The sequence below is a fragment of the Anas platyrhynchos genome, chromosome Z, assembly GCF_047663525.1.
Source record: "Anas platyrhynchos isolate ZD024472 breed Pekin duck chromosome Z, IASCAAS_PekinDuck_T2T, whole genome shotgun sequence".
NCBI classification, from domain to species: Eukaryota; Metazoa; Chordata; class Aves; order Anseriformes; family Anatidae; genus Anas; species Anas platyrhynchos.
In genome coordinates this window covers 36,911,043-36,931,564 of record NC_092621.1, presented here as the reverse complement: position 1 = coordinate 36,931,564, position 20,522 = coordinate 36,911,043, and the positions used below count along the sequence as shown (strand labels likewise).

At 36.0% G+C, this 20,522-nt stretch overlaps 1 protein-coding gene across 6 annotated transcripts in view; it reads left to right on the top strand.

Annotated features, from left to right (window-relative positions):
- SLC24A2 (solute carrier family 24 member 2) overlaps window positions 1-20,522 on the top strand; it is a 162,307-nt gene that overhangs the window by 81,577 nt on the left and 60,208 nt on the right. For 4 of the 6 annotated variants that reach the window (XM_038170482.2, XM_038170478.2, XM_038170476.2 and 1 more), the window contains 3 exons: window positions 1,062-1,112; window positions 7,212-7,307; window positions 9,455-9,543. In XM_038170482.2, coding sequence (XP_038026410.1) covers window positions 1,062-1,112; window positions 7,212-7,307; window positions 9,455-9,543 — 236 coding nt within the window. The remainder of the gene's footprint in view (window positions 1-1,061; window positions 1,113-7,211; window positions 7,308-9,454; window positions 9,544-20,522) is intronic. The other 2 variants (XM_038170481.2, XM_072030918.1) reach the window with 1 other exon arrangement.

Sequence of the window (20,522 nt, the reverse complement as noted above, 5' to 3'; positions counted from 1 at the left end):
TAAACAGATTCATAAACATGAAGAGAGAATATTTCCAAAGAAAACACCACTATCAAACTGTTAAGTATCCATTTTGTATGATTACGCTCTGTCAAAGGTTGGATGAACAGAAACTCAATTGTAACATTTTACATAAAAAATAACAAACCATCCACAGATTCCTCAACAAGTTGTTTACAGATTGTTCCATGTTCTTATTTTTCCTCTGTCCTGTTATGTAGAATGCTGAGACCAATATTAATATATTGTATTTTACATATGCAAACATATACGAATATATGCTTTTTTTTTAAAAAAAAAAAAAAGAAAAAATATATTTTCACACAAAAATGAGGTGTAAAGCAGCATTTGGAGAAAAAAAAAAAAAATTGTATAAATTTGTATCACACAGAAAAATAAGCATAGTCCTAAAGACCTACAGACCTCTGCATTACATTCTTTTCTCTGATCTGATAGACTATAATCATATTGAGATCTATTTAATGTTAATGAATTTAGGTCTCATATCCCCCAGTAAAGTGAGTAAGTGTATCTTTTCTGGTTTCACAAATAATAAGAGTAGTTAAATTGAGTAACCCTCTACAGCATGTCAGTGTCTGCACTGGTATCAGAACAATGTATGTGAGACAGCATAATGCACAATTCCTGAGATTATGTTTTAAATTTATTATGTTTTGGATGTGTAACTATTTGATTGTATGTCCTGAGACATGTTAAAAAAGCTCATTTTCCAAAGCTCCTGCTGCTCAAGTCCTGTCAAGGTTTGTTATGTTATTCCCAAATAAGGAGACACCAAATTGGTAATCACCTTGAAAAGGCTGAATAGTAGATTTTGATGCTTCTCCTCAATCTCAGTCTAGCAAGTTACTCATCTAAAGCAAGTGACTTGTGAAATTTCTGGTGGGGGGGAAAGGCACTTCCATTTCTGTACTCCATGTTTCACTGTCCTGCAAAATTTTTTTGCATCGCTGTTGAAGTTTATGAAGCACATGCAAAAACGTGTACATTTCTTGAATGTCTTCTGGTTCCTTATCTTTGTGTCTTTTACTGTGATGTTGTAGAGCTTGGATCATATGGAAACCTAAAATATTATGACACAATGACTGAAGAAGGTAAGAAATATTTTAGAATCATTCGTATCAGCATTTTTCGAAGCCTTACTTTAAGTGTCTTTTCTGTTTTTTGTCTGTTTGTTTGTTTGTTTTTTCCTGTTTTCAATTTGTCCATTACGGAATGACTCCTTTTTGCATGACTTCATTGGCAGTGTGATCAGTTATCGCTCTTTTTTCAGGTTTTTATTTTCAACATTTCAGCTTTGCTACTTTCAGATAAGGAAATACAACAGAATGTTTTTATTAAAGAAGAATATACATGCAAAACCACACTCATAATTTATACAGCACAATATAATGTAGATTGTGAATCCTTATTTTATGTCATGTTTTACAATGCATTTAGGAAGGTAATTTGTGGATGTTAAAATCACTCAGCTTGAGAACAATTATTAAGTAACTTCAGTTTGCTGTATTATTCAAAAGTAAGGAACGAATTTCAAAACTAGGCATGACTGTTCATGGAGTATTAATTGTAAGCTTAATTGCAATTAATATTCAATTTAAAATCCTGGTTCTAACAATACAAGAAGGAAGTGATTAGAGCCTGAATCAAGGCTCAGTATCTCAGGGAACTTTTCTGCTGATTGAAAAACATTGATGTTTACTGTATTAATTCAGGAGCCCAGTTACTTAATTTCCACCACATTTACATCCAACTGCAGCCAGCACTTCTGTAATTCGGAAGTTTCCCAGACCTGAGACCTGAATATCTATAAGATCAAGGCTCATTGTCCAGCTGTCTGACTACAGTGCTAGACAGAAGTTTTCATGAGTGCTCAGTTTAGTACTCACTGGTGTGCTTGACTATGGAGATAAGCTTGAGGTCTGTAGTTTAACTGCCCATTCCTACTTACTTTTAATTCTCTCTATATATTAATATATATATAATTTAATATATATAAATATATATATATTAATTCTAAATATAAGATGAATAGCTTATGTTCTCTGTAATTATGAATATAGACATGCTCTAGATCATTGTTTAGATTGATCTTGTTGTTAAAAGGTTTTAATAAAACCTTTAGTATATGCCTTCTGGCCATTTCTCCTGGAAAACCAACCAAAAAAAAAAAAAAACCAACAACAACAAAAATAACTTCTGACTCTTTCTCATTTTTTATTTGAGCTGCTTATAATCACATATGCTTACTGTCCTGGGGCCAGCTTCCACCTTTGTGCCTGATACTGGAAGATGATGGTTTCTTCTGGAGAACGCATGACCACCAGCTTGTAGGGCAGCCTGGAAGCACCACCAGATTCATTGTCTGACTCACAGAAGTGGTACTAATATAAGAGAAGATGCTTGAGATGAGATTTTACCAGGCAAACCTTGGTGTATGTGTTGTTTAAACACACTTCTGAAGCACCTGAAATGAGTCATTAACCAAGCCGATTCAGATAAGGCTACCAGAGCTAAAGCTTTTGCAGCACATATCATCTCAGTGTTTTTTACATTCAAGTAGCAAATGTCATTTCTCATTCTAGCCTCAGAGCTGGATATGTTAAGGTCCTTATACTTTATTCCAAAGTGTGAAACCTACCATTTCAAAAACAATTGCTGCATAAGTAGTCTTCAGGTTTTTATAAATACTGTAATGGTAATTAAAAATAGATATTCATGGGAAACTATCCATGCAAGAATGCTATGTACATTATATGCCTATATTATCACTGCGCCTATACTGACGTAATGCTATTAATATTCAATGTCACCTCAGAAAACACTCCTCATGAATAAATAATCAAAGACCATACTGTAGCAGTATCTAAAATCTAGTAGTAAAAATTTTCCAGTAACAAAAAGAAAGAAGGAAACTCTTTGTCTTCAGGAGTATTAACACTGACAAGTCTACAATACAGTTTAGCTTCTCAAATACAATTGTCATAATCATTTTCAAATGCATTTCATAAAGCAATAATGAATAGTGTATCCCAGAAGCTATATTTAGATCAGTGTGCTATATTTTCAACTCTCTATTTGGATATTCAAAAATATAATCCTCATCACTCCACATTACACTTACTCACTTATTTTCATTATCCCTTTCTCTCCTTTTTTTTTTTTTTTTTTGGCTGAGTTTTTTGTACATCTTCTACAGTAAGTTAACCAGTTAGCCACAGTAATGTGTAAATCCAGTTGCAAATTCCATATTTTTGTTTCTAATGCTGTACATCCTTATCCTTGGGCTCCCACCCATACCCTGAATTCTTTCATTCTTTTGATGGAGAAGCATGGGCACATATATTTTTGCTGCTGCATCAGCATAAGCAGAGACAAAATGTGACAGTTAGCTGACAATACCAGATACAGCCTAAAGGCCACTGGGGGCCTTTGTGCTCCAGGTCTTAGGAACTGATCTGTTTTGTTTGCTCTATTTGGTCAGAAGCTGACTTTAGATTAATTGCTGATTAATCAGCAAACAAATGATATTCATCCTCACAAATTGTTTTAAATTAATTACCAATTAATCAGGTCCAACTCAGAGAGACAACATACCCTACCAGATGGGAAAAGAACCTCACATTAATCCTATGTGAAGTAGCCTCCACCAACAGCCTACAACATGACAAAACTGCACATATTTTCATGTAGCGCTTCTGCAGCATTTTACAGTTTAAGTAGAAAGTGCATGAAGCAAATTTCTAAAATTGATCACTTGCAGCCTCCCAGCTTTGTTCCACAGCTGGTCACCAAACAGACTGGTAGGAACAGTTCAGACTGCTCAACAACCACAGATTTGGCATATTATGAAAGCTCAGCTATAGCGCTGATGGCACATATGTGTAGTAATTTACATTTGATCTGAGACTAAGAAGAAGACAAAGGATAGTCTTACATTTTTTAAACCAGTAGATTTCTGAAGATAAATTACTTTTCTGTAAAATCAGAGGTGAAACTGTAGCCCATAATTTAGATTGTAGTCAAATGATTGCATTTTTAACATGTCCATGATCAGGAAGGCAGTCTTCGCCAGCTGATGCCTGCTGGATATGCTCATGCAGATCAAGGTGTATGTTTATTATACACTACTGATTTGTTTGCATACATTCATATATAAGAAATTTAACTTTAAGCTACCTTCTTTCCTAATCACCCAGCCTTGATCTCATGTTCCTTCTGGGTCATGCTTTTTAAAGGTTAAAGAATTGCAGTGTCTGTCCAAGTTCAGCAAATCTAGATTAATTAAGAATTTTCTATAGCTATTATCCTCTTTTTATTATCCTATTTTTATCCATGAAGTCAAACACTGTCATTGATCTACACTCTTATGGCACCTGTTGTAAAAATTATGCTTAGGTAGTAAAACCCATAGCACATAGGACTGTTAAAGAGGAAACAAAAGCTTCTAGTTTCTCCAACAATTAAGAATAACATAAAATTCCTATGGGTTCATTTAGTAATGCCACTAAAAGATAAGAAAAAAAGCACAAGAGAGCATGTATGCCTAAGATGAAATTTTTGAGGCTTTTTGTAAATTTGAATAACTTAAAAATATCTTGTTTCTTGGTTCTTGGTGGGTCTGAAGAAGTTCTGATTTGGTTGTTTGGACCTAGTAGACAAAAAGGGCAGGGATTAGGAAGGAGGAACCACAGCTCTGCTTTCTTTTACATCTCAGTGCCTTCAGGCAGTCTAGTATTACCTCTTTCCTGCAATGGCACTTTTGATAGTTGATTTTATGTCCTTTAATCATTTCCTCACACTGTTTTATTACTTACACTGCATGAATTGAACAGCAGGTAATGATGTAAAACAACATAAGCTGAAGCTTGCATATACTGAGAAATAAAGATAAGCAAAAAAACACTTTCAATTTCAAATGATGAGGTTAATTTTCATGACAGTGACATATAACTGTGGAACAGCCTCCTGAATGAACTGGTGGATGTGTGACTTACAAATGTCAATATAGGAAATTCTTCCTAAAGAAGAGAGACACTTGACAATGTGAAGAAAAAAATAGAAAGGACAACTTCAATTAATTTGATATAAAACAGTATGAATAGCTGTGGAGATCTTTTCAGTTCGAGTTTCTCTCTCAGAGGAAAAAAAAAAAAAAAAAAAAAAAAGGAAACAATAAAATCTAAACTATTTCAAGCAATCCTAGACAAAAAAAAAAAATGTAGTATCCTCATCAAAGTCTGCATCATTTTAATATACTGTTTCAAATTTGAGTCTTAAATTAAAATAATCCTGGCATAGATGAAAACATAGATGTTTCCACATATGTTTCTCAGAAAAAAATCTCAGTTCCATAGTTTTCATTGCTCACAAAAAATACATTTGGGTATTGTATTTGGGTATCACAGACCAAATTTTCAGATATATGAAGATGAGTTGGAGTCTGACACTTCAAGAAATCCTGTAGCAAACTGACATATGTGTTGTATGAAAATTATGCAGGCACCTCTCAGAATCTATGCATGCATCTGGAGAAGCACTTCTTTAATGGCCCTTGTGTTTCAAATGAAGTTAAGAGCTGGCTTGACTTAGCATTTCAGATTAAAATATTTAGAAATATGGTTTTCCTTTTATTTATATCATTTTTTTTCTTTGTGTCATCTCATATCCCAATAAACTTCATTTCTCTTTCTCTCTTTTTTTTTCTTTAACTTTTTATTTCTTATTCCCCATCTAATTAAAATCTCTGCCATTGACCCTGCACACTGAAATAATGAAGTGGCTTACTATTTAGCATTGTGTTCTATTCTTCAGTACTCTTCTACAGGCAGTTTTACTTTAGGTACCACGTACCAAATAAGACAACTTTTGCAATATGTTGTGAATGACTAATTTATTTATTTATTTGTTTGTTTGTTTGTTTATTTATTTATTTTTGAGCATGATGTGCTTGTGAAAAGATAGGGGCTACTGCAAGGACAATACTGCTTATTAAATCTTTGTGGCATTTTTATTACTCTCCAAGTGATTTGCTGTTGACACAATAATTCTTCCACGTGAATAGTAGCTGCAAGTCCCTGCGCACTGTGCATACATTTCTGCACATATGAAAGCATTGGTACAAGAATTTGAAACATTTTCTTGTGATGGTATTGTTTCTGATAAGCTTCCATTTGCGAGAAGGGAAGAGAGGATTTTTTTCTTGACCAAATATATTTTCTTGCATGTCTTTAATTTTAATCTAGAAGCAGTGAGTCTACCCAGCTACCTGAGTTAATTCGTGACTTCTCTGTACTTCCCATTATTAATCAATCATATGATTCTGTTGAAATATCTTTTGGCCTTAAGCCTGCACTCTTTGTGCTGCAAAACACCAGAGCACGTACAGTGTATTTCTACAACACATAGACAGTCATAAACCACCCACAGAGGCCTTACATAGAAAGTTCAACCAAAGTAGAGAAAGGGGTGAATTAATTTCACTTAATATTTGCCAGCTTTGGCATTGCCTAATTTGGATGTGGTGTTTGGACTCAGTGGTCAACAAAGAGTGACCTGGGACTTCTCTTAGGGGGTAATGAGTTGTCCTGGAGACAGTCTAGATGATGAATTTCATGCTTAACCTCATGGGAGACAAAAACCACCTGGAAGGGTGAGAAGAAAATTTTCATTTGAGAAGCTGGAATGGAAATAATTTATTATGAAGACTTTTTCCTCTCCATCTGAAGTACCTGTTGAAATTACAGTGACATGAATGTGTACAAATTGACAAAGTTAACAAAGGTCACCATGATGCAATATATTGGTTCATCTGAAATTCTGTGACACTGTAGTACTGACTGAGACCTGAAACTGTATTTGTTGTTAATATATCTTTATTCATCTGTATTAATCTTCTCTTTAGTCTCAGATCGTACAGAAGTACTTTTTTAACAGGAACTTTACTGACTGCCTCTTCAAAAGAAAAATAGTTTTTTGTTTTCCATTTCTTCTTTCTTGCAGAATTCTCAGAACAGGAAAAAAAAATCTTATTTCCACTGGAAGGAAAAAAGTTTTAATAAGATAGTGTTTCATAACATGTTTGCTGTTTGGAATGGAAATGGATTGCTGGCACTGATTTATGGACCCTAAGCTGTGGCAAAATTTGCCTCTCAAAATGTATGCATTTGAATAATGATAATCCTTCCTTTTAGGAAAATTCAAGGAAAGGGCCTCAATTCTGCATAAGATTGCCAAAAAGAAGTGCCAGGTGGAAGACAGTGAAAGACAGAATGGAGCTGCTAATCACGGTGAGTGCAGCCATGTAGATTTATCACTTACTCCTGAGGGCTTTTTTCACTGTTAAATTTTACCTGAAAATCCTTAGAAGTGAATTTCTCCTTCTACTTCATTTTCATTGTCTTACTAAACATATTCTGATTCCCCTCAGAAAAGAGTATGAAACCCAAGGACAGGATAGGAATTAAGTGCAAGATGAGAAGTTCTGATAAGACATCTAGAAAGCCTCCCAGAATTACTGCAGAGATAAATACAATGCTGATTTTGGACAAGTGCTGAACTGGCAGAAATAAAGAGGCAAAATGTATTTGCAGTTTGCCTGTGAAATTTAATAAATATACTGACTTTTGAAAGGTTGATGCAAGGGCATAATGTGCTGTAGTATTTAATATACCTGTAATATACCTGTTCAACCCACAGATCTAAACAGACCACTGACATGCAGGATTACGCTCTGTACTTTCTCTCTGGCCATGTTACTGAAATTCTTATATACGCAGAGAACAACAGCATTGAGTTAGTTCAAGCCTCATACGATGTTGTTAAACAAAATCCAGTTTGTTCAGAAGTTCTGCAAGATAAATGCCATCCCCACAATCCAAAGGAACTGCTTGAGGTAGCCACGGCTGATTTTTAACATTACCAACTTATTACCTGATGGTGCTTTGCCCAATCCTTTACGTACTGAATGCATGCATTCATGCCATGCATGCATATTTTACCTATCTTAAAGAAGTAGCATTCAACACTTCACAGCTCATGGAACCCTATAAATTTTCTACTGAGTAAGTGAAAAGCTTCTGAAATTTTATACAAATGACTTCTATGTTATAGATAGATGAGATCTTGGATTATTCAGAAATCAAGAACCACTGCTCTAGGATCATATAAATTCTATGTAGTATTACCCTTGTCACAAAAAGAAAGAGATTTCATATTTAAGATTTGATTTGTGAGTCTACTGTTTGCTGAAATACATTTAAGCCCATCTATGTTAGCTGTACAAAATTAGTTTATTATGGCTTGCCATTAAGGATAAGTATTTGTCTTTTACTTCAAAAGTTTCTATTCCAAAAAGAAAAGTCCCTATTATGACTTCTTTTCTCTACTTTACCTTGGCATATTCTCCGCATTAGAAAACAAGATCCAAATGTGTCTGATAAAAGCTGAATCATTTTCTCAGTTGATACTTTTTCTGACCTTGTGCTATGTTTAGATAAAATTTACTTCCAGAATCAAGCAACTGAATGGGACATTCTGTTAATAAACTATAATGCTGGGTATGGGGTTAAGGGACTATGCACATGCACTGAAATAATTACAAATAGTCTGGCACTCTGCTGTGGCTGTGATCTCAGATTTTTAATTTAGAAGAATCTCAGGACAGCAGTAATGTAACTTGACAGCTGTATTTACTTATGTGCATAAGAGCATACCATAAGGAATACTGAACTTGAGTCAGACATTTCTTATTGCTATTCCTCTTAACTTCAAATTGTCCCAGGGATTCTTGGCCATTGACATTTTTATCTAGTACATGCCAAAAGAGATGATTGCTGTTTAGAGAATTCCAAGATAAAAAAAGTAAGAATAAATTTGAATAAATTCCGTGCCATAAACTGAAGGCTCAGTTTTATCCCTTCAATCGCTGTAAGAACTTTTGCTCAAGGGCAATGGGATTCTGTTCATTCTTTTCCAATGTTTTTGCAGAAGAAAGAACTTTATTATAATTCAGATGTAACTTTATGAATTGCAGAGTTTAGTGCGGTATAAAAGTTATCTCTTACTGAATATATCCCTTCATCTGCATTCATTAATGTCTGGGTAGAACACTATACACCACATTTTACCTGAAGTGTTATGTTCATTAAGTTTAGCATAAACAAAGAGCATGAAGTATTGCCAGGGATGTAATTTTTTCAGAACATAACTGCCAGTAGAATAGTTTCTTCAATCACCAGCTCACCCCTCATAAGAATTTTATTCAAAATGTGTGCGGGAGAAATGGAAGCCAGAATTTTAGTCTCTCTCTAAGGCAGGTGTTGGTCCACCATCAGATCTTGATTATTTACACAGACTAAATGCACCAGTTTCACCAATAGATTGTTAATATTCTGCTCTGTTATTTTCTTGTTCTTGTTTATGGATAATGACACAGAAAAAAGTGCAAAAGTAGAAGTTGCAGTAACACCACCAAGTGATTCAGGACCAGTGCAGAATGGAATTGCCCATAATGTTGAAGAAGAGGTTAGTGTCTTTTTCATTTTTAAATTGGCAAATATTTTGCGTGCTTGATTGTACTTTTCACTGGAAGTATGTGTCTTAATTGCAAGAAGTTGCTAATAGGACCCATCTACAATATATTTAATCTTTGTTTACTACTGAACCCAATATATGAGAATAAGGTTTGCCATATATGTGTATAAGGAGGTCTATTTGCACATATATCCCCTGTGACCCTTGCACTTCATTGTAACATAAGATATATTCCAGTAGTCTGAAATGTATTCTTCTAGGAAATATATTTTTGCTTATCAGATAAAATGTTCACAGCCCTGAATAAGGCTAATGAAGATTGCTTGTCTGATTAAAATCACACTGCACAGAGCCTGTTCTCTTGAGAAGGTAGCCTGTCATGTTGAGCTTCATGGTATAGTTGCAAAAAGGGGCTCCAAAACAGGAGCTGTGCACTAACTTTTCCACTCTCCCTTCTCTTATCTTGAGACATTACAAATTAAATTCGACAAATAGAGCGTACTAGTATTTCTCTGACTCTCTTGCATACAGGTAAAATCTATGAAGAAGAAATTATACTCTTAAATTGACTTATTTTAGCATATATATTTTGTAGATAATAACCAGGTAACTGCGTAACTGTGTATATTTCACCTGTGTAGCTACTGAAATAGCTATACAAATTAACTAAATTATTTCATAAATAAGCTGTAATTTTCAAGTATAATTGCAAAACTAGTTCCTCCCCGGCCCCTTTTTAATGACTGTTAATATTTTTTAAATGTTATTAATCCAACCTACATGCTAAGCAGGCAAACAAGTGGAAAATGGTGGTGAGCTGATTTAGCTAAACTTTGGCACTGCTTTTTTAGACTGGGGCAGCAAAACCCACTTAAAGAAAAAAAGTCTTGTTAAAAATAGTCTTTGACATGGGAGCTTGTATAATGCTTTTGTTTGTACAGCTGTATTAAGGCTATGATGACAGAAGAAATTTGCTGCAAGAGATGGCTGAAAAGAGGCTTGTACCATAACATGAGCTTCCTCTTACTAAAAACGGGATGAACTGTCTTGCGTTTGCATACAGCAAAATCATGCAAAAAAAGGAAACACTCGGGTTTTGTTTTGAATTGCCCCTGGCTTAGTATTCAATATTTCTGTTGTTTTCACTTGCTTTTCATTTAAAATTGCTAGTCCACATCAGAGATAATCTTGCCTTGTTCATGACTTGAACAAAATCATTTTAGGTAAAATTCTTTCCTTTAAAGGTTATGCAAGCCATAGAAAAAAAAAAAATCAAACTGGTGTACAAGTAGCAGTGTTTATTTACTTCTGTTGGCTCTTTCCTAAACACCATCATCCCTCACAAGGAGTATAATTTGACAGGATCATGTATATATGAGGAATATGTTGTCCAATTTTGTGCCTCTGTCTGCAAGACTGAGAAAGAACATTGTGATGCATAGTAGAATGAGTCTTTGTACAAAGTGCTTTACAAAGGTAGAGGTGGAGAAGTGACAAGGTGATTATGGCCAGCTGGGGTTAGTACACCAGATAAGAGGAAACAGCTTTAATTCCTCACTGTTCACAGTTAATTTTTGTCCCTGGGAATAGAAATGGAGAATAAAGATCCATCGAAAGAGATGGTTAGTTTCTGATATTCCAAATAATCAAATAATTATAATGAGTCTGACAGAAGAAGAGAGCATAGTAGGCATTAAATCATATTTTCTGTTAATAATATAAGCTGTCCAGACTGACAAGCCACTTACAGGATCCTTGTTAGACCAACAAAACCTTATCCTTAAATAAATGAGTTGAGTAGAATCTACCAAATTAAAAATCTCAGCACTCCAAATACATTTCACTTTAATACTCATCATTTTAAGGTAAGGAAAATTCTTTTGCTTCAGCAAAATAATTAACAAAATCCAAAGCAGTGTAGTTTTATGACTTCTGTTCTCAAAGTTCAATAAAGGATAGCATAGCCTGGAGTAACCTGCTAGCATGTACCTAAATCAATCTGTGGGATGTACAATAACTCTAATAGACTCTAATAGCACTCAGTAGCTTAAGAAGGAAACTAGTCTTGCTCTGCCACATTTTTTTCGCTGAGATTGTTCAGTGAAAACAAAGAAGAAAGAGTAATCTTAAGCAATCACATTTCACAGCAATGTCCATATGCTATCATTTTGCATTGTAATGAAGTGGTTTCTGAGCTTGTTCAGAAATCTGCAAGGTCGAGCAGCCTCATCATTCAAGACAGTATTTTCAATCTCAAACAACTGCAGGATAAGAAAGGAAAATTATTGTAGGAGTACATTACACATTAATGTCTTCCTCCTGTTTCTCCCATCTCCATTTAGACACTTTAAACTTTCAGTCAGGGAAGGTTTGGAACTTTTATGTTAATTTAAGAAAGTATTAGGACATTGTGAAAATGTGCTCTGCTGTATTGGAAGAGGGATACATTGTTTATCATTGTCAAAATGACAAGATGGAGCAAGAAGGGAGGCTTGCAACTGATGGAGGAGTGATTCTGCAGTTTTAGGGCCATCAATCTGAAAGAAAGGATTTTAGGCGTCTGCTGTCACAACAAAAATAGCAATCCCCTAATAACATTTTGAGATGGCTCATGCTGGCTCCCTCCCTAGTGGCCTTTCTAATTTTGTGCTCTTCTAGTGATAACCTGACAGTTGTTGCTACCTCAGACTGTTTCAGTTATTGATATGCTGGAAGCTATTTGGTAATTTAAAAATATGTAGCAGCATTTTTGAAAAGTTGTAATAAAAATAGTCTACGCATCCATGATATATATGTAACAAATAAATAGGTCTATGTGACACTTAGAACTGTACTTTTCTGTGAGATTCTCTGCCAGTTCTCTTCTGTACAGAGAACCTTCCTCGATCTATTGCCTAGTGTTTTGTGCACAGCTTCCTGGTACACCTTCTCAAGCTGTGGCATCACCCTGAAGCTAACACTGCCTTCTCTGAGATACTCAAAGTTAACAAAACACAATGGATCATAGACAAGCAGTTTAAGAACAGAAGGAAAGGGAGTAAAATAAAATAAAAAAGATTCAGATAATAGGAGGAGCAAAGGTCAAGAGGGATGAAAGCAAAATGAAACAAGAACCTTATCTTCTCATACTGACATCCAAGGAAAATATGCTTAGAAAACTTTCAACCAAAGTTTGCTGAAAGGTGAGTCTGCCTGTTTTTAATATGTTTAATTCTCTGGCTGCTTTTGTTGCTGTTCATCATCCCAGCAAGCAGGAATGAGAAAAATACAGAGAAGGACAAATTCAACACCCTTCAGTTTCTTTCTGCTTTGTATATTGACTTCATGGACACTAATAGGATTTCCCCTAATTACAGAAGTGTAGGCAACAGCAGAATCATGCAAACAGCATTCACAAGACCTTCTTCTTTGATTAAGATTATAATTAGAGGATGGGAAACTGGTCATTGCCCTCCTGAGGTTTTTTCTCTAGCTTCTCCAAACCTTATACAGAGACTGTATGCCTGGGAACCACTGTATCTTCAAGACAATGGTATCCATTCTAAGAACAGCTTTGTTCAGGGAAGCAATACCGAAGGTACAGGATAATACGCCTGCTAGACCCCCACAATAGTTTCTCCTTCTCATACCTCCACAAAAACTCTCCCATTACAGCTCAGTCCTGACCTACAAATGCTCCCGCATTTTGATCCTTTTGTGAACAAGTGAAGTATTCACCATTTCACCCTGAGGATGGCATTTGCCTGGATGGTCTGGGAGTAGAATTCAATCTAGTGGCCTGAGTTTTTGGTGATTTTTCCCTATCTTGAAGCAAAAGGAAGTTCTGTGGTATATTTGTAAATACAGTATAAAATTTGCTTCTCTTCAATTTTCCAATTTTATATGTCCAAATATTTATTTTCATGATCCATAAACTTGTTTAGAAAGACTCATAAATTCCTTAAAAAAATAACATTAGTAACTCTGTGTCCCAGTGATGTTATTTTAGAATTTAAGAGATTGGAGACTGTCCATCCTGAAGAATCAAGCTGCAAATATGCCTTTGGGGAAAAAATATTGCCCTGAAAACCGTGTACTGGGATATGGGCGTTTTCACATAGCAGGTGTGTGAGTCAGCACAGGCAGGCAGCGGGAACAACTACAGACCTGCAGCTAAAATGCAAAAAGTAGATGTATTCTCATTACCTCGCTAACTGGGAGATCCCTAAAGCAGCACCCCAGCAGAGGCACCAAGTGGACACACACAAGCAGGCATGCAGGATCAGCTGGACAGGGTCCGTGCTGGGAGATCACCGGCCTGCTCTTTTCACCTGTTTTTACCAAGAGTTTACGCAGTCACAGTTTTTACCACCATGCGGTGGTCTTCACTATGCTTCTTTGATCTTCTTTGTACCAAGGCTGGGAGCTCAAGCGCATCCAATAGGACATGTCCAAATTGATTTAAAGTTAATTAGAAATCATACATTCCACTACTACAAAGAGAATATGCAAATAGATCCATCTTATGTATAAAACTCCTATTCTTTTAAAAGCATGATGTTGAGGAGAGTACCCTTATGTAAAGAAAGTCTCAGGCTAAAACTACAAGAAAATGGAAAAGTTGATTTTATGTTTTATTTAATTTTCATATATTTGTAAATTGAACAGCTCTTTAAAAATACATATCTCTCCAAGTTCCACTAATTATTTTTCCCTGTCTCTTTACTGGTTTCCTTAGAATTTCTTTTTCATCTTCACATTTTTTCTTGATTCTCATTCTTTCCTCCTTTCCTTCTTTTTTCATTGAACAAGGCTGAAATACTCCACAATAGAGAGTCAAGGGCACTATTCATTAATGATTTTCACAAGCTTTCCTGAACCAGAATGAATTTTACTTCATTTCCTTTTTTGTTGTTGTTTCATTTGTCTCTTCCAAACTCCACAGTCTTGCTTGCTTCTCCCTAGGCCCTTAATTCCATTCCTCCTATTCCACTCCTATCCAGGAACCTCAATTCTCCTCTTGTGAGAGGAGCCTTTGCTCAACAAGGTGAACTCCTTTGTGCTATAGCTGCAGAAATTTAGAAAGGCTTTCCAGAAAATGTCCCCAGAAATACAGTCATTTGTCCCAGACAGCAATACGCATATAATACTACTCCAATTGGAAACATCCACAGATCTCCTACACTTTGATAAAAAAGGATCAGCCCCTGAGAAGGGCAGATGTCTGCGGTCTCTTTCCCAGCCCTAACCAACACAGCAGGGAACAATACCTCTTTCCATTATACAGTCTGCAAGACATTCCTGCTTCAGTTGCAGCCAGATATTGCCTTCCCTCCTGCTGGATATTCCATCTTCCTTGGGGATTTTGTTCTACTTGCTGCATTCTTTCTTTTAACCTTTAGCAGGCTGCCACAAAGGAGAAAACTCTGTCATATGAAACTTCAGAGTGATACTGAGCGCACGTGACAAAATGAAAGAAGACGAAAAGGACACTGACAGTATCTCATTAAATGTTTTATAGGGTGTCCTTCAGAGAAATGATCCTTTTGAGAAGTCCAATTACCTTCCCTCCACCCACTGCCACCTCCTTAACAAGCATTTGATTAAGTGTGCTGAGACACAGTCCTTTAAACCTGTAGCTTTCCTAAAAATAGCTCCCAGGCTGAAGATAGCACCTTTTCCTCCCACCTACGCACATACACACACACACACACACACACATGTACACATGCGCACACTTTTACCTGTTTCCATGGAAACCTCTCTGGAAAATGTTTACATGCTACCATGATAGAGACAACTTTTCCATGAAAAGATAAGGCAACCAGTACGTAATAGGAAAATGCCATGGCTGATTTATTGCTTTTATTGTATTTAAACTGCTTACCTGATAAACTGTGGGGTAAAGTGTATTTTGCTTTCCCCAGCAAAGAGCAGCAGCATAGTGCAGAGCATTTCAGGACAGAGCCTCTGGCAGAGGCAGCACTCCCCTGCCATGGAGTCCTCGTTCTCTTTGCATCAAATTAACATGATTCGAATCTAGCCGTGCATTCTCTGTCATAGGCTATCTTTCTTGGGCTATATAAAACGTTTCCATTTTGGAGAGAGAGGATAGAGGAGATGAGAGCAGCCCTTGTTGGAAGACAGTGATATATTCCAACATGCCTGGTAATTTGTCTCATCATTAAAAACATGTTTTTCCAATGCATAAAACTCTTTTCATTTGCCACACTGAGCCTAAAATAAATGCCTGCATCTTGTTTGCCAATATAGCTTTTTGTAACTTAAAGAGCGTTGTGCTGCCATCAAAACAGATTGTTCTTTGTTTTCCTAAGGCTACTGTTTTGTGTATTACATGTATTTTTTGCTGTATGGCATTTGACTTGAAAACCAGGACAGGGAAAAATGGCATGATGACAAAGGCTTATTCTTCAGCTGCATCTCCATAGCACCGTAGGTGTTACTTCAACTGCTGGGCTGACTTTTGGCTATTACAAATAGTCTATTTCTTTTCAATTCCCCTAAGAGATGCAGTAGCATGGACATAAAAACTGCACATAGGCTCTGGGAACCATGCGTTCAGCTATTTGCACAAGAGCCCAAGAGGACACAGGCAGCAATAACAGAATCTGGAGTAAATACCTGTCTATGCCTTGCTCTTTCCCACAGCCTCCACTCAAAGGATAGATATTTTCAGTAAGTTCACATTGCAGAGAGGATTAATAAAAATTACCTGCACTAAAATGAGGGTCCATATATACCAAGCACATTTGAGAAGCTTGGGGATTTAATTTTACTCCCTACTTGAATTTTGCTCCAGAGTGGGGGTAGAAAGACATTGCTTTCTGTCTTAGCTGCTCCTCAGAAATTGCACACTGCCATGCTAGTTTAATTATCTCACATTTTTTCCATATTTTTCCAAATAAGATGTAACATAAGATAAATGATCAATCCAATCAAAACACAGGAATCTTGAAGCAGAGACTTGAAGCTATTCCACAATTTACCGTAGCCTTTGTCCTCTGCCTATCTAATGAAGCAAATGAGTATGAGGTTTGCTATGCTAAGGAAAAAAAAATAAATAAAATCAGTACTGAAAATCAGTACTTGCATCTAAGATAGGTAACATTTTGAGACTTCATATATTTTTGTTGATTCACTCGCTGTAAGGAGTTTGGTTGTACAAAGCTCCTCACTCCCAATAAAAAATAAAATAAAATAAAATAAAATAAAATAAAATAAAATAAAATAAAATAAAATAAAATAAAATAAAATAAAATAAAATAAAATAAAATAAAATAAAATAAAATAAAATAAAATAAAATAAAAATAAATTCAATGGTCCTTTGCAGCACTACCAAGCAAAGAAATAAATTGCATTTTTATAGGTGTTACAATATCTGTCCTTCGGCATGAGGAAATTGAACGGTAAATAGTGCCTGTCTGCAGTTTTCTTTCTATTGGAGTCCTGATGTTATTTTTTTGTTGATTAACACCATTGTAAGTCAAAATGCGCAAGGAATCATGTGAATGTATAGCTCAGCTCTGCAATTCTGTTGGGCAAACAGAATCTTCCAATAATATTTGCAATTCATATGCTTTATTTTTATAAGATATGGACTACTTGGTAAATGGTGGCAGTTTCAATACTTCAGAAAATTTGAGGTGGTTCATTGTACTTGTTTTCCATGTTTTACTAACATCAGTTAAAAAAAAAAAAAAAAAGTAAAACTGCAAAACTGCAGTCATCTGATATTGTGCCAGATAAGCAATTGTTTTTATTAAGATAATATATTTTGAGTCTGAGCATCCAAGGAAGCAATAATTTTCTGATGTTTGCTAAAAGCAGTGACTACACTCTGACTTTGGCAGATGGAATTTGCTATAAGTTGTTGTTCATAAACAAAATAGTTATTGATGAAAGGTCACCATATGTTGGTGCTGTTTATATAAAGTGAAACACACTGTATTTTCCTGACTCTGGAAAGATTTTCCTGAGAGATTAGGAGAAATCATCAGATCAGTCCTGAGCAAACCAGTCAGAGATTTCGTATGTGGGATTACAAACAAGTAATTGGATAGATATTCTTGGGTGAAGGATGTGTGAAAGATGAAAACTTGGGAGATTTGGTACACTCTTCATTGTTTGTCATGAGTTACATAGAAGAAAATTGAAGTAGCAAGAATAAGATTCTGCATGTATGTACACTCATTTAAAAGAAAATATTGAAGAATATTTGTTACAGATATATGGAAGACAGCACAACAAAATGACAATTCTTGTTTAATGTCTTCAAAATAAGGAATCAAAACTATATTTTTTATTATTTACAGATGTATTCTACTAGCCTTGGTAGGACATGCAAGGGGATCATTTGCCTACAAGAAAATTAATTTGGTTGTTATTGATTAATATGCATTAGAATAGCGCATCTATCCCATCTATGCATGAGTATAAATATGACATTCAGCAGTACAAAGTCATATGTAACAAAAAGACAACCCCAAGCACAAGCAAGAAAAAATAAAATAACATACAGTAAATAAAGAGTGTAAATAATTATGGAAGCTAATGAGAATTTCATGGAAATGCTTAAGGGCTATTACAAATGGAGATCTAATGCAGCTTCTGGCTAAACCTTTAATTCGAGGAAGATGAAAACATATGACACATTCCAATGTTTCTTCTGTGAGTACCCATGTCTGGCTATTGCCAGAAGCAAGATACTGATCTAAATGGTCTCTGTGTATCACAGAATCACAGAATCACAGAATTGTCTATGTTGGAAGAGACCTCAAGATCATCGAGTCTAACCTCTGACCCAACACTAATCAGTCCTCCGCTAAACCATATCACTAAGTTCAACATCTAAACGTCTTTTAAAGACCTCCAGAGATGGTGACTCAACTACTTCCCCGGGCAGCCCATTCCAATGCCTAACAACCCTTTTGGTAAAGAAGTTCTTCCTAATATCCAACCTAAATCACCCCTGGCAAAACTTTGGCCTGTTCCCCCTCATCCTGTCACCAGGCACATGGGAGAACAGACCAACCCACATCTCACTACAGCCTCCTTTAATGTACACATAAAGAGTGATAAGGTCACCCCTGAGCCTCCTTTTCGCCAGGCTGAACAACCCCAGCTCCCTCAGCCTCTCCTCATAAGACCTGTTCTCCAGACCCCTATGACTTAGTGTGGCTGTTTCTATCCTATTGGCCCAGCAATCTTGCCATATTATAGAAAACTGTAGAGATTTTATACTACTTGATCCTCTCTCACCTCCCTCAAATCACTTATCAGTGTGGTGGCAGGTCTGTTATAAAACAGCAGAATATTCTGTGTTTCTCATTATGTACCAGGAGGTCAAGTGAGATGCCAGAAGGTGCCTCAAATGGCACCAGCATGTCTATTTGTAGGTAGTTGAACTCCACCATGTATATCATTAAGTATTTCTTCTTGGCATTGTAGAATTGAATTGCATGTAACCTTGCAATTGAGTTTTCATCACACAGATTAAAAGAAATCAAAAATATTGCTTCAGTATCAGTTCCTGAAAACAGCAAGTATGCATAGGGAGTATGTACACAGCAGATAGGTTGAAACCACAGACAGTGTATGCAATCTCCGACAAAAATCTGTGCTAAGTCGTTTTGTATCTCAGTGTTGTCCAGAGCATAACACCCACATTAGTGTGGTTTTATAGCTGTGAAAATTCTTTCCTTTTAATTTCTTCAACCTCATTGAAGAAGTTCAGAATTGCTTTGAAATTCATGCAAGCTAGATTTACAACTGTGTTTAACATCCTTACTTCTACTGATTTTTGGAAAATCAGTATTTGAAAATCAGATGCTGATTCTGATTTATATGAAATAGGAAGTGGAGATCCACTCTGTAGCATCTTTCATGCATCCTGGAGACACAAGGAAAATGGTTTTGCCCTACTGCACTGTGAGCTCAGGTTTGGGTATATATTTTGAGTGTAGTTATCACAGGGAGATGGATGAGGCAGTACAACCTGAAGGTGAAAACGTCTCATAAATATGGAACTAGATTCCCCAGGACACATCTGGAAGACCTCCAGATGTAATTCTTTGTGCTGCTTTGCTACTGCCTTTCGTGTTGCTTTTGTGCTCATGCTACAGCAATGTTGTTTGACACAGGCACAAGACCAGAATGAGGACCATTGCTGAAATAATGTGTGCACCAGTATTGCACAAACTCATGTGCAAACTTAGACTATCATAAAGATTTTGTAAAATTAAATATGGTTATTGATCATGGCTAATATTTAAAGATGACAATTTCAGAAAATACTTTGTCCTTTGGTACTCTATGAAGCAGTCATTTATGAAGCTTTATTCCTGCTGAATCTGCTGCTTGAATTATACACAGGCCACTCTGAAAAAGTTACCTAGGCAACCCTTCAATTGGTCCTTTTGTGCTCAAATTTTATCTCAATCATCACATTTCAAAGCTGAACATCCAGCTCAGTTTGGTTTTCCCACTGTAAGAGCATCTACCAAAATGGAAAAGAAATGGATTTACATTTTAGGAAGTAACCACACAAACTACTGCACCAACATAGTCCCCCAAAAGTCAGGATTCAATATGTTATAGCTGTGAGGTACTGATCATCTACCAAAGGGTACAGAGCTGCAAGCTAAAGGCAAAGGCTAGCTTCTTAGCTGCTCAGTAGCCTCTTAAGTGCTGTGTGGAGTGTTACAAATTGTGTCTACATATGTGTTTTTAAAATCTTTTAACAACAATAGCAATTAAGACCTAGACACTCTACTGCCATCTTAGAATCACAACAGTTGAGAGTTTCACAATGTATAGGGGTTAACAAAACCCAGTATTCTGTTGACATCAGCATATAATCCCCAAAATAACTACAGTCTGTCAATGTGTCAAGAGGAAAACAGGAGCTTACTTCAGTACACCTATGTCAGGTGACATTGTCATACATCTCCATGTCAGGAGAGCCTAAGGG